Raw genomic sequence first — 13499 nt, forward strand, 5'->3', positions numbered from 1 at the left:
CAGGTTGTACATATTAACAATACACTTTTAAAGAATTAAAATTATTTCCAAAATCAAAGGCAGAATGCCACCGAGTGCCATTTACCAGGGAACATGAATAGGAGGCAATTATTGTAATTATGTTGTGCTTGGAGGCTTCCCAGGGGCATTGTTAAACAAAGAGACGCTGGGCTAGATGGCCTTTTGGTCTGTTCTATCCTTCCACATAAATGTTCTTGTTTATGGTTTATGGGCAACTTAAATCGCTATCTGTTTTCAACTTGAGTACCTCTGCTAATAAAGTATGCTTTGCTTTTCCTTTTTCAGCTAAGGACAGAAATTGCAAGTTGCCCGATTCTGTAAAGTTAGTTTTCTAATTTGCAAAGTGGGAAAGCAATTCGAAGAATCCAAATTACTCGATTGTTGGTTTGTTTTTTTAAACCGTGGAGATGGGGCAAGGGGGGGACGGGACGGTTGCTCTGTTATTTTACAGGGAGATTTTGTGCCCTCACCTCAGTCCATTGTGCCTAGTTTGCAGAGCAGGTGGCAATCCTACATCGCCTATCTTTTTTTAATGAGTTAACACAATGTTATATAAAAAAATTGAAAACAAAAAAGGGTTCGTATGCAAAGATCAGCAACCAAGGAAGAGTACAAACAGGTGGAAACCAGCATTTAGGATGAACTTTGATGAAAGTCACTGATAGTAATAAAAGGGTTTATTGAAGTATATTCAGAACAAAAAAAGAAGCAGTGTAGCACCTGCTCAGTGAAGTTTGAAAAAAACGCTAACAAAAAAAGCAGGGAGAGTTACATTATTCAGTTCTTTTTTCTTTCAGAATTTCCCCAGGAAAAAAGGATGTGCTCCACCATGAAATTGTGATGAGGAAGGTAAACAGGTAGAATAAAGCTTGCGATTGATAGAAACATAGCCAGGAAATGCCTCTTTACTTTGAATAAGTTTCAAGGCTTATATGGGCTGCATCCTAGGGGACAGAAGGATAATCTCAGGGAATCCATACGCATTAACTTTGATAAAACCCAGAGAATTGCAAGAGGACTGGAAAATGGCAAATCATCTCTTGTCTTCAAGAGGAGGAAAAAGAAAGATCCAGTCTGACTTTGCTAAGCATCTGAATAAATCATAAAGAGTTTGATTTGTAAGCACGCTGAAAATATTATGGTGCCTATTAGATATTATCTTGAATTTGTCAAGAACAAATCTTGACAAATCTCATTTTTATCTCACTTTTTAAAAATCAGAAAATTCCTTAATAGATTGTGGGAATGCTTCTAGACATAATATATTTTCACTTCAGCAAAGTCTTCTCTCAGGTAACCCTGACTACACAGACAAACTAGTCCAGGTGGCCTCAACTACTCCATAAAAGAATGGAGATGACCAGCTGTCTGCAAGGAGTATAAATCATTTCATTCCCTACCATCCAATCTGAGCTGAAAAAGCTTCTTGAATGAGAAGTGAAATGTCTTCAGAGAAAAACAAGGAAGTCCAGTTGCTTCTTGAAAAAGCAACTTTGGGACAACCATGACCTGGATGACTGAGAATCTCCATAGACATTTGTCCAATAAAATAATGGTTAAGTTTAACTATGTGAAACATGATTTAGGGGAAAGATGATAGCATTCTTCAAATACCTAAAAGAATGTCACATAGGAAGTCAAGGCTTATTCTTTCTTTTTATTTTGGAGCGAGGTCTCATCAAAGTACTAATGTATCTTTGCCTCAATGATGATTGCACTGGTATGCTGTAAAGGCTTTGACTTAATGTTTAGACTCTGTTGGGGTCTGAGTCAACAGCAGTAACTTTAAGAGAGATCTGGGAGTCCTGATGGACAGCCACTTAAGTATGAGCCAGCCATATGCTGCAGCTGCCAACAAAGCCAATGCAATCTTAGGTTTCATTAACAGAGGAAAATAATCAAGATAACATGAAATATTATTACTGCTATGTACTGCCTTGGTAAGACCACACTTGGAATACTGCACTCAGTTCACAATATAAAAAGATGTTGAGACTCTAGAAAGAGAGCAGAGTAGATCAACAAGGATTATAAGGTGCCTGAAGGCTACAACATATGATGAACAGATGCAGGAACTGGGTATATCTAGTCTAGTGAAGAGAAGGACTAAGGGTGACATGATAGCTGTCTTCCAATATTTGAGAGGCTGTCAACTGATTGTCCAAAGCGCCCGAGGGCAGGACAAGAAGCAATGGATGGACACTTATCAAAGAATAGTCCAACCTAGAACTAAAGAGAAATTTTCTGACAGCAAGAACAGTTAATCAGTGGAATGGTTTGCTTTCAGAAGTTGTAGATGTTCCATCACTGAAGGTTTTTAAGAAGACATTGACAGCATTTTGTCAGGAATGGTATGGGGTTTCATGCTTGGACAGGTGATTGGACTAGAAGACCCCAAGGTCCCTCCCAATTTGTTATTGGAACTCTGTATTCTGTTATTAAAATATAGCAGTTCTCTTATTGGCTGGCAAAAAGCAACCAGAAGTACATAACATCTGCACTATGGGCATTGGATTGGCTTCCAATAGTTTTTCAGATGCAATTCAAAGTGCTGATTTTAAGCCATAAAGTTCTTTATAGCTCTACTAATTGTGCTGTCTGTTGTGATCTTAACAGCCAATAGTCCTCTTGATTACTGAGGTTACAAAAGGGAGAAATAAATAAAGCACTTTTGTTTCAGAAAAGCAGAATCCAATTAAAAACCTTCCTAACAGTAAGAATTTTTGACAGTAGATCCAATCATTCAGATTGCTAATATGCTGCCGTTCACTAAATAGGTTCAAGCAGAAGCTACATAGTAATATTACTGGAGGCTTTCGTTTAAATTTTTGGATTCAGTGGTCTAAATTGGTTTTGTCTCTGGGACCAACTACTTTGTGAGCTGCTGAAGCCTCTCAGTTGGCTGCATTCATGCAGAGGCAGAACAATGATCAGTCAGGGATGCTTCAGTTTAGATTTCTGTAGTAAACAGAGCGTTGGATTTGATGGTCAGGTACGTCCTTCTAATACCCTTTTTCTGTAATTCTCCAGTAAACTTAGAATGCTTCTTTTTGATCTTGTGACTCTGCTGACCCTGAGTAACCATCAAATTTCAGCTGGAGAAAACAGTGAAAAAGAAAGACGAGTGTTTATTAAAATTTAGTATAAGTTGATATAGGCAGTACCTTAAAAACCCAGAAACAGACCAGTCTACTTGCAAGACAATAGGGACCACAGTGTATGCATTATTCATGGGACTGCTGGTGAAGTGAAACTAGCAAACATGAGCTGTTCATTTTTTAATAGGCTACATGTTACTTTATCTGTCTACAAGCAGAACAAATGCTGTCACCTGTCAGTTTCCCCAATACAAATGATAGATGAATGAACTTCTGGAGAGGACATGATGATGATGATGATGATGATGATGATGATGACGACAATGATAGGTTTTTTCCATTTCTTGAAAGTAGTAGCAACTGCATATCTTCCCCTATTGTTTCATCAAAATTTTAAGCTGCTATTTTTTAAAAAATTCCCCACTCTTCTACTCCCCATCCCTGGAATTCTGCTCCAGAATATTGCTATCCCTCCTGCTTTCTATCCAAGTCTTAAAACCAGGGTTTCCCCCTTCTTTTTAATCTTTTTACCCTCTTATCCCTGTTTCTCAAGAGAATATGAGACATGAGTATGCTTACCTGTCAATTGTTCCTTTCTTGACTTTAATTTTCATTGCCCTTCCTATTTTCTGTTGTTTTCCCTGCAGAATTTTTGACTATGCTTTTTAAGGCTTCAGAACGGCCTGATTTTGCATTTTAAAACAATATCTACTATGGAGTGACAGAAAGGTGGATAAGATGGAATCATTGCACTTAACTGATTTTTAAATAAGCCCATCAAATATAGATAGATTCAGGGGACCTCAGTGAAACTCTATGCTCAATGGCAATGCCCATATAGTTTTCAGCACTAGACTTTGGAATGTGAATGGGAGTCAGATTGAAAGATGCTTTGAAGATAATTATGTAATCCAACTAACCATTTGTCAGACCTGGAAGCCATCGTTTACATTCGGGCCTTCGTACCCCAGAAGGAACAATTAAATCAGATTGGTTGGGTTCACCCAATAGGCTGAATGGGCTTGAACAGCCTTCAGTTCAGCAAGTCTCCACATCTTGCGTAATGTGTCATTGTGTTAAGGTGTAATATCGTTTATTTGCTTGCAGATAGAATGCTTTGGAAACACAACAAATGGGTGTTTATTTAACCCAGTTTAATTTTAAACAATTGATTGAAGCTAGTAACTTTGGGGATCAAGCAGTGTATCAAAACAAATTCCTAGACATCTTCAGTTGTGCTACAATTCATAGTATCAAGTGTAGCAGCTTGATCATCATCCATGTGTCAGTTGGGCTTGTTAGTGCTTTAAGAACAGTGGTGGGTTCCAGATCCTGTTCCAACCAGTACGGTTGGAATGGGCCTGGCGTCACCCACATGGATGCGCGTGGCACGCACATGCATCGTACCTGCCTGTGACGCCTCTGCAAGCCTCCACGATGCTCCAGCTACTCAGCCATATGTGCCATGCGTGTGCATGGAAGCGCCAAAGGTTTAAAGGACAGATAAGGAGCTCGGGCGGGCAGATGGGCCCTCCAGAGCACTGAACCGGAACGGTACTCGGTGCTCCGGGCAGGCTCCAGTACGCCTGTACCAGGGCGTACCGCCTGCAACCCACCACTCTTTAAGAACTACTCTGCAGCTCCAGTCAATGACGTCCCTTACAAATGGCTGTCCCTTACACTCTCCAATAGACAGGGGTGGGCTTCAAAAATTTTAGCGAGGGGTTCTCTGCCCAGTTGCTGGGTGGGTGTGGCCATGGTGGGCATGACCTATTCGGCCTCTTGAACCACTGGGGGAGGCGTTTTTGGCCCTCTGGAGGCCGGAAACACCTGTTTCCCATTTCTGACCCTCCCAAACTTTCAGTATGCCCATTTTGTTGCCCTCCCTGAGCCTCTGCGCATGCCCTGCACCTACTTGCATCCAAAACGGACCACGTGGGGACTCCTGGGAGGGGCAGGGTGGGTGTGGCCAGCCAGGAGTGGGATTTGGGGGTTCTCCAAACGGCATAGAATCTTAGCTAGAGGTTCTCCTGAACCCCTGCGAACCCCCAGCAGCCCACCCCTGCAATAGAGTGACTCAAGTAGGTATCACCAGGTGATCTGGATGGGCTCCAAGGCTGGTGCAGCAGGATGGAGAAAGAGAGACACAGATGTTTAATTAGGGTATATCATTATAATTAATGGTATAATTTCTTCTGATTTTAGCTTTGGGGAAAGGGCAAAATCATATCTGGTATCATGTCCAAATATTGATATTGCAGTCAGAAGCTGGTAGATAGCAACATGGTACTATTCGTCACAGGGAAGTCTGGAGAAGTGGGACATGTTTTGTAAATGCAATCTGTAGCTTCCCTGAGTGCACTTAAGCACTTTTGCACAACAGCTAGCTGAGTGTTCCCGAATGTGCATATGGGATAAAAGGAAGGCTTGCTATTGTATTATAGCTGGTGAATCTCTCTCTCTGCTGCTGGAATTGCTTATATGAATAATCCCTCATTTCATCTTCTGTGACCATCCCAGATAACTTTCTGTAAGAACAACCAAAAGGGACGCGGTGGCTCAGTGGCTAAGATGTTGAGCTTGTCGATTAGAAAGGTCGGCAGTTTGGCGGTTCTAATCCCTAGTGCTTCGTAACGGAGTGAGCTCCCATTACTCTTCCCAGCTTCTGCCAACCTAGCAGTTCAGAAGCATGTAAAAATGCAAGTAGAAAACTAGGAACCACCTTTGGTGGGAAGGTAACAGTGTTCTGTGCACCTGCAGCATTTAGTCATGCCAGCCACATGACCACGGAGATGTCTTTGGACAGCGCTGGTTCTTCAGCTTTGAAACAGGGGTGAGCCTGCCCTCTAGAGTCGGGAACAACTAGCACACATGTGCAAGGGGAACTTTTACCTTTAAGAACAACCACATGAGAGGATTTAGTCAAAAAAAAGGCAGGGTCAAGTAAAGCTTCCTCCCAAAATCCTTCCCCCTGAACTGCTTTTCACTTCAAATAGTATTTGAGGGGTCATTTATCTGTATTTGCATATTGTATACCTCTCTCTCTCTCTCTCTCTCTCTCTCTCTCTCTCTCTCTCTCTCTCTCTCTCTCTCTGTCTCGTTCTATTCTGATCTTGTCACTGTTCTCTTCTAATGCTCCTGCTGTGTTTAAGTTTCTAGTCCTTAAAGGCATAAGGACGATATGTCAGTGGAAAGAGGATCCCCTGTGCACCCTGTTGTTATCATTCCAGCAATGATATTTCACACAGGGAAATAACTCCTGCCTGCAACCTTTAGAAACTGCTGGCAAAGAGAATAGAAAATCAATCATTCTTTGGATAAATGGACAGGGCAAAGCTCATTGGGAGAGTATCTGTATCATTTTCAAAAGGTCCTGCTTTCAATCTTCAGTATTTCCAATTAAAGGGGAGCTGGGGATGGGAAATAACTTTTCTTTGCCAGAAATCCTGGAGAGCAACTGTTTGTCAAAGCTGACAATGTAGGCTAGGGGAATCAAATGTCTTTCCTGAGTGAAGTCAGCTACCTGTGTCCCGAATTACTTACAATTATGTACCAGTCTATCTTCAAAATGCTTGCCCTTCAACTGGATTTGCACAATACACCAGACTAGGCTACAATGAGCTTTGATAATTTGGTTTAGCATGTTGTGTGAACCTGATGATTGTGTAAAGTCATAATCTAGTTTATTTGCATATGTCACCTTCTCTGAACAAAGCAATTGTACTTTGGTAATCCAGCTTTATTATTTTCCTGGGCTCCAAGAGCAACGCAGATGGGGCCTGCAGCCAAGAAATTAAAAGATGCTTGCTCCTGGGGAGGAAAGCTATGGCAACTCTAGACAGCATACTACAAAGCAGAGACATCACCCTGCCAACAAAAGTGCATATAGTCAAGGCTATGGTTTTCCCAGTTGCAGTGTATAGCTGTGAAAGTTGGACCATAAGAAAGGCTGAGCACCAAAGAATTGAGGCCTTTGAACTATGGTGCTGGAAAAGACTCCTGCAAGTCCCTTGGACTGCAATGCAATCAAACTGATCAATCCTAGAGGAGATCAACCCTGACTGCTCTTTAGATCCTCAGATCCTGAAGATGAAACCCCTAATATTTTGGCCACCTAATGAAAAGGAAGGACTCACTGGAGAAGAGCCTAATGCTGGGAACGATTAATGGCAAAAGAAGAACGGGATGACAGAGAATGAGGTGGCTGTGTTTAGTCACTGAAGCAATAGGCGTGAGCTTAAATGGACTCCAGAGGTAGAGGACAGGAAGGCCTGGAGGAATGTGGTCCATGGGGTCGCGATGGATCTGATAGAACTTTGTAACTTACAACTAACAACAATAACAAATCCAACTTTAGAGTTTAAGAAATCACACAAATGCAAGTTTATGCTGTTTCTCCCTTTCTTGCTACAGTATTTCTTCCTACAGGAACCTGATAATGCAGAAGATTTGTTTTCTAAGAATCTCACTGTCTTTTCTGCTTGCTTTCTAGACTCATTGGTATATTCCAGATGGTCCTGCAGAAAGTGGTGGAAGAAGGACAATTGAATGTGACGGACACCTTGATTGATGACAACAATGTGTCAATTCAAGTAAATATTGTAGCTTTGCCCAAGAGGAAGTGGCGCCATTTTTATTCTGTCCATGGTCTTCTGAGATGATTGATTGGGATTTTTTTTTACTCCAACAATGGTGTTTCCATAATACTTAGATAAGCAGTTGTGCATCCAGATCAAAATCCAGCCTTTTGCATAGCTTCTTTCACTGCCTATGGATGGAGATGATAGACACTTGTCCTGAGATTGCATTGTTCATGGGAAAGGGGTAAGGAACAATTTAATAGCAATAGAAATAGCTTTAGGTTTATATACCACCCCATAACTCGGCTTACAATGTAAGCATTATTTCCATATTGCCCTCAACAATCTTAGTCCTCATTTTATTGACCAAGTTAGGATGGAAGGCACAGTCAACCTTAAGCCCCACCAGGATCAAACTCCAGGGTGTGGTCAGAGTTAACCTGAAATATTAAATTCTAACCACAGTGCCACCAGGACTCTGTTGATTTAAAAATCAGGTGCTGCAATATAAACCTACCTTTGTTGCTTATTTCTCAGTATGATCTGGTTTTTATGCATTCATGTTATATTGAACCTATAGTAGAGTCACCGTTTGCTGACATGAACCTTTCCCCAATGAAATCAAGTCACAGGTTGCATACAGTTGACTTTAGGCAACTGTGAAAATAATTGGGGATTTCAAATCAGTCCTTGTGGATATTTGTAAGCCCCTTGCTAAAGTCTTTGCCCAACTCCAGTTCACATGAATGTCAAGTTCATGTTTAAACCTCCTCCTTACATCATGAATGTTTAAAAAGGTGATAGATCATTTTTTTTAAAAAAAAACTATAGAATTATGTTCTGACTGTATAGCCCAGGGGTCAGCAACCTGCAGCTCTGGAGCCGCATGTGGCTCTTTCATCTCTTTGCTGCAGCTCCCTGTTGCTGGTCGGCTCCACAATTGATAGGGCTTTTAGTTAGGACAGGTAGAGGAAAAAGATGGCGTGCTAGGAGATGACTCTATGGTGGGGGAATTGGACTTCCGGTTGGCTCCAGAATTGAACAAGGGGCTTCGGGTTAGGGGTTTTGTGGCTCTTTGAGTGTTTAAGGTTGCCTACCCCTGGTATAGTCCATAGAGTTCAATTACACAAAGTCCCAGCTGTTCAAGGGCACAACTTAATGGACTTATTGGAGAACATGAACAACCAGCATTTGAGGATAGTTGGATTTTTTAAAAAAACAGCGCAAGGTGCTCTCTCTCTCTCTCTCTCTCTCTCTCTCTCCCCCTCTCTCTTGCTCTCTCTGTTCAATCAATATTTAATTTCTCTTTCAGTAAGTATACACAACAGGATATATAGTAATATAAAAACCTGCTACTTTCTAAATTGTGTTATGAAGTTTGCTTCTGCCTCCAAGTTTTTTTTTGTTTTCATTTTGGTCACACTTTGTTTTCAAACATTGCTTTTACCATGACCTTACATTCACCCAATTTTAGCAATCAGAGCTTTTTAACCCCTGGCTAACATCACCCAGTGCTCTATGTCAGCATAGAAATGTTTGGGTAAGGCATGTAATGTACTACCTTATTCAGTAACCATGGGAGCCACAAATAGAAAAGGAAAGCAAGTTAGGAACCTCCCTTCTATCCCCCCCCCCCATTTCTGTTGTAGTTCAGTAGACCTGTGTCTGGATTAGCCGGACAAAGAGGCTGGAAAGTCATTTTGCAAAAATATTTAATCAGTTTTACTGATTTGAAAGAGACTAGGGAGAGGTTGCAAAGCTGTGGATTTGGCTGTGCCTGTTTCTCATGTAAAGCGTTTTGCTTTACTTTGTTTTCCATTGGAAAAGGATTTTTAATAAATGTTAAAAATTAAAATTAGACATAATCTGTTTACCAGAAGTTCACAAAAAACATATGAAAGTATTGGAATATCCCAAAATTGATAAGATATACTTCTTTGCCACAACAAAAGAAGAGGGGAATAGCCCTATATGTAAAAGAGACAATAAATGCTAAACAAATTTTTATGAATGCAGAAGGGGGAATTTTGATGGTGGAGCTAACAACGAATAATAAACCGATTGAAATCTATGCACCAAATGCTAATCAAGATGACTTTTATGGAAAACTCCATAAAAAAAATAACAGAATTGGAATGTGAAAATATATGTAATTTGAGAGGCTTCAATGCAATTACAGATGTGGAAATGGACTATAAAACTAGAAAGGTAAATAAAAAACAAGGAAGACACTCCCTAAGGCCTTTTTTAGAATGACAGAATAACTAGTTATCCAAGATGCATGGCAAGAGATATACCCTAAGGAAAATCAATATTCATTTTATTCAAATAGACACATGTCATGGTCAAGAATAGATGTGATATGGATGGCAGCGGAACTAAAAGCTAATGTATAAGAAAATCTTTATTGTCATTGTAGTTAAATACAATGCAATTGGTTGTATAAAACCAATAAAAATGTACAAAAAATAAGTATAGAAATAAGTAATTGGGTGGATTATAATCCATTTTCCATTGCTTTCTGTCACTGTGCAACCTGAACGTATCACCCCCATCATTGGTGCATCTCTGTGGAGGAATTGCAATGGAGCTTGCAATTTTAAGCTTTTATTTTGATGGCAGCGGAAGCTTTTGGCACTTTTGCTGACATGACCCCAGAGCAACTAAGAGATCATGATCCCAAATCACCCATTAAAATACTGCTTGCTCCATAGAGAATAAAGCTTCTGAATGAGAAATATATGGCACCGATGAACCTCTATTTAGATTAACCCATCCTGCAATAGGCAGGCTAACATCAGTGACAATTGTCAGTGCAAAGCATAGATGAGGACCAATTTGGCTTCCATTCAGAAGTGCTGCCATCACTTGGTAAATTTAAATTTGACATAGGGTTCTCTATGGAAAGAACAAGGAAAATGTCCACTTAGTAATACTTTCTGAGTTTCAGTCCATGAAATTCTGCAGGACAGCGATGTTTTACCTGCTTTTTTGCAATACCATAGGGATGGGACCATCGTTGCCCCTGGGGAAAATATGTTTGCAAAGGACAAGGAGGTTCATAACTGTGTGCTTGTGATTTGTTTTTCTTTCAGACCAGTGTTTCCATTGAGATTCGGTACCAGGCCATGGACGGCAGCGTTGGGGCTTGGAATGATGATGAGTTCTTGGAGAGTCCCAGGGTCCATCCAGATGATGATCCCTATGAAAATGATGTCCTGCTTCCCAGCCACAGGCAGTCAAGCAAGACAAGCACTGCAGAGAAAGCCTTCCGGAGGTAAGGCTTTTTAACCACTTCCATGGTGGCACAGTGGATAGAGTGCAGTACTGCAGGCTATTTCTGCTGACTGCAGGCTGACTGCAATTTGGCAGATCGGATCTCATCAGGCTCAAGGTTGACTCAGCCTTCCTTCCTTCTGAGATGGGTAAAATGAGGGTCCAGATTTTTGGGGGCAATATGCTGACTCTTATAGAAGCCTGTAAAGCACTGTAAATTTGTATACAACTCTAAGTGCAATTGCTATTTGCTAATGTCAAACGTACAATAGAAATGCTCTTGTGGAGTCCTTGGTGCTCTCTGAGTTTGGTAGTTTGCTTGAAGACATTTTGTTACCTAATTCTGTTCCGTTGAAAGATGCACATCCCAGAACTGTGTCCTATATCTGCTAATCCTGCCAATGGATTTACTAATTTACCTGATTTCAGGTTGTCTGTTGAAAAAAAAAGTCAGACTAACTGCTCCCCAAAACTGAATCACTGGGGATATAGCATGAAAATATATTGCTCCAGCAAAGACTCGCCTGCATCTGAACAACTTAGATGTTGATGTTCCTGGTGGTGGTCTCAAGAAAATAATTGATCTTGGAATCTTATGAGTACAAATTCAGGGTGAAATTAACTTCCCTTCCCTACTTGTTCGTAAATGTGAACGCACATTTAGAAAGCATGAGAATGTTTCCAAAGAAACTTCTAGCAAAATGAGCTGCAGTGGCGCAGTGCTTTTAATGCAGTATTGCAGGCTACCTCTGCTGACTACCATCTGCCTGCAATTTGGCAGTTCAAATCTCACCAGGGTCAAGGTTGACCCAGCCGTCCATCCTTCCGAGGTGGGTAAAATGAGGGCACAAATTGTTGGGGGCAATATGCTGACTGTAAACTGCTTAGGGAGGGTTGTGCAAGCACTGTGAAGTGGTATAGAAGTCTAAGTGCTATTGTTATTGCTATAATCCTTGTGTCTTAGAGCATCTAACCTAAATGTTGGAACTGCATTCATGGAAGAGGCCTAAAATTTGAGCTTCAGCATCATTGGATTTTGGATTGACCCTTTTGCAGTTTCCCCAGGATATCTGTTGCCAGTATGTTTCAATCTGTCCCAAGTTCAATACAACCCGAAATATCCTTCTTAGCTATTTATCTGTTCCATGCACCTTTGGTGTATAGCCATGCTGGCTCATATGACCCATATGACGTTGGAAATTATCTTCCAGATAATGCTGTCTCTCTCAACCAAGAAACAGAGATAAACACTGTGCCTTAGAGTCGGGCACGACTAACTCCTTCCGGTGCACCCTAAAAAGTTGGCTTTTCCAGCAAGCCAGCCTGGCCTGAACAGAATAAAATAAATGATTAATTTAATTGTTAATTTTAATCTAATTTTTAAAATTTTATTGTTAATATTAATTGGGTTTGTTTTTGGATACCTTATTTAATTTCCTTTTTAACTTTTGTAATATGTGGGTTTTTTCAATGTTGTACGCCGCCCTGAGTCCTTTGGGAGAATGGTGGCATATAAATCCAACAAACAAACAAACAAACAACAAACAATAGGGAAACCTGGTATAAGTGTTGCCAGTTTTCAATTCTTTTGGGTGTATTCTCTCCATCTGTTTTGCAAATAGGACCAGCTTACACAGTACAGCAAAGATCTCTCTTGGGGCAGGCAAAATCTAGAAAAAGCCAATTTGCTGTATGAAATGGCTTTGAACTGTCTAATTGGAGCTGTAGATCAACTACCTAGATCAATATGTGACCATTTTGTTGCTGGGCAGAAACACGATGCTTAGTGTTAACAAGCATAATGCGCCCCTGTGTGTGTGTTGACAGCCTCATTTAGGAGATCCAAATATATGTTTAATTCCTTCCGAATCCTGACAAGAAAAAACTGGGAATAATTATTCAGAAGAAAAAGCAACATCCATCAGATTCAAACTTTACTAAGCTACCTAAAGAGAAACTACAGAATAACTGAGCAATTTTAAATGCAAAAGAAGGCATACAATAAATAGCTCAGAAGGTAATTGCACATTGCTTGGAAACCATTTCTCAGAATGATCTGTCAGATAATGGGCATCAGTATGAATTTGCTCCATCTATGACTGTTTTGTAGTTATTTGGGTGACATTTACCACGTGCCAGTAGACTACAAATTTTGAGCTTTTCATTAGCTGCCAAGAAATAACAAGTCAGGCAACTTAAGAAATCAGGAGTTGTTCCTGCAGCCAAAATAGCTCGCTAAAATCGTAGAGACTGTCAGAAGTAACAAGCCCAGGGAGAAGAATAATCAAATATGTGGTTTTAGGCCCCCAACTCATTTGGTAGAAAATACTTCTTATTTCGTTATCGCAATATGTATTTTTTTGGTTACCACTTATTTTAAAAATCCTTTCGATTGTAAGAGAAATGAAGTTTTATGTAATTATAAAGCATTTCACTATTAGAAATGGTAGAAATTGAGTTGACCTTGTGCAGGCGTCCCCAATCCCTGGGCTGCGACCACTGCTGGGCCATGGCCTATTTGCAA

At 40.5% G+C, this 13499-nt stretch overlaps 1 protein-coding gene across 1 annotated transcript in view; it reads left to right on the forward strand.

Annotated features, from left to right (window-relative positions):
• OTOF (otoferlin) overlaps positions 1-13499 on the forward strand; it is a gene marked incomplete at its 5' end in the record, with an annotated part of 209536 nt that overhangs the window by 90780 nt on the left and 105257 nt on the right. Inside the window, 2 exons of the mRNA XM_081944293.1 lie at positions 7612-7711; positions 10795-10976. Of these exons, the coding sequence (XP_081800419.1) occupies positions 7612-7711; positions 10795-10976 (282 nt within the window). The remainder of the gene's footprint in view (positions 1-7611; positions 7712-10794; positions 10977-13499) is intronic.

Source organism: Natrix helvetica (assembly GCF_964273705.1).
Source record: "Natrix helvetica genome assembly, chromosome: 2".
Classification (NCBI taxonomy): domain Eukaryota; kingdom Metazoa; phylum Chordata; class Lepidosauria; order Squamata; family Natricidae; genus Natrix; species Natrix helvetica.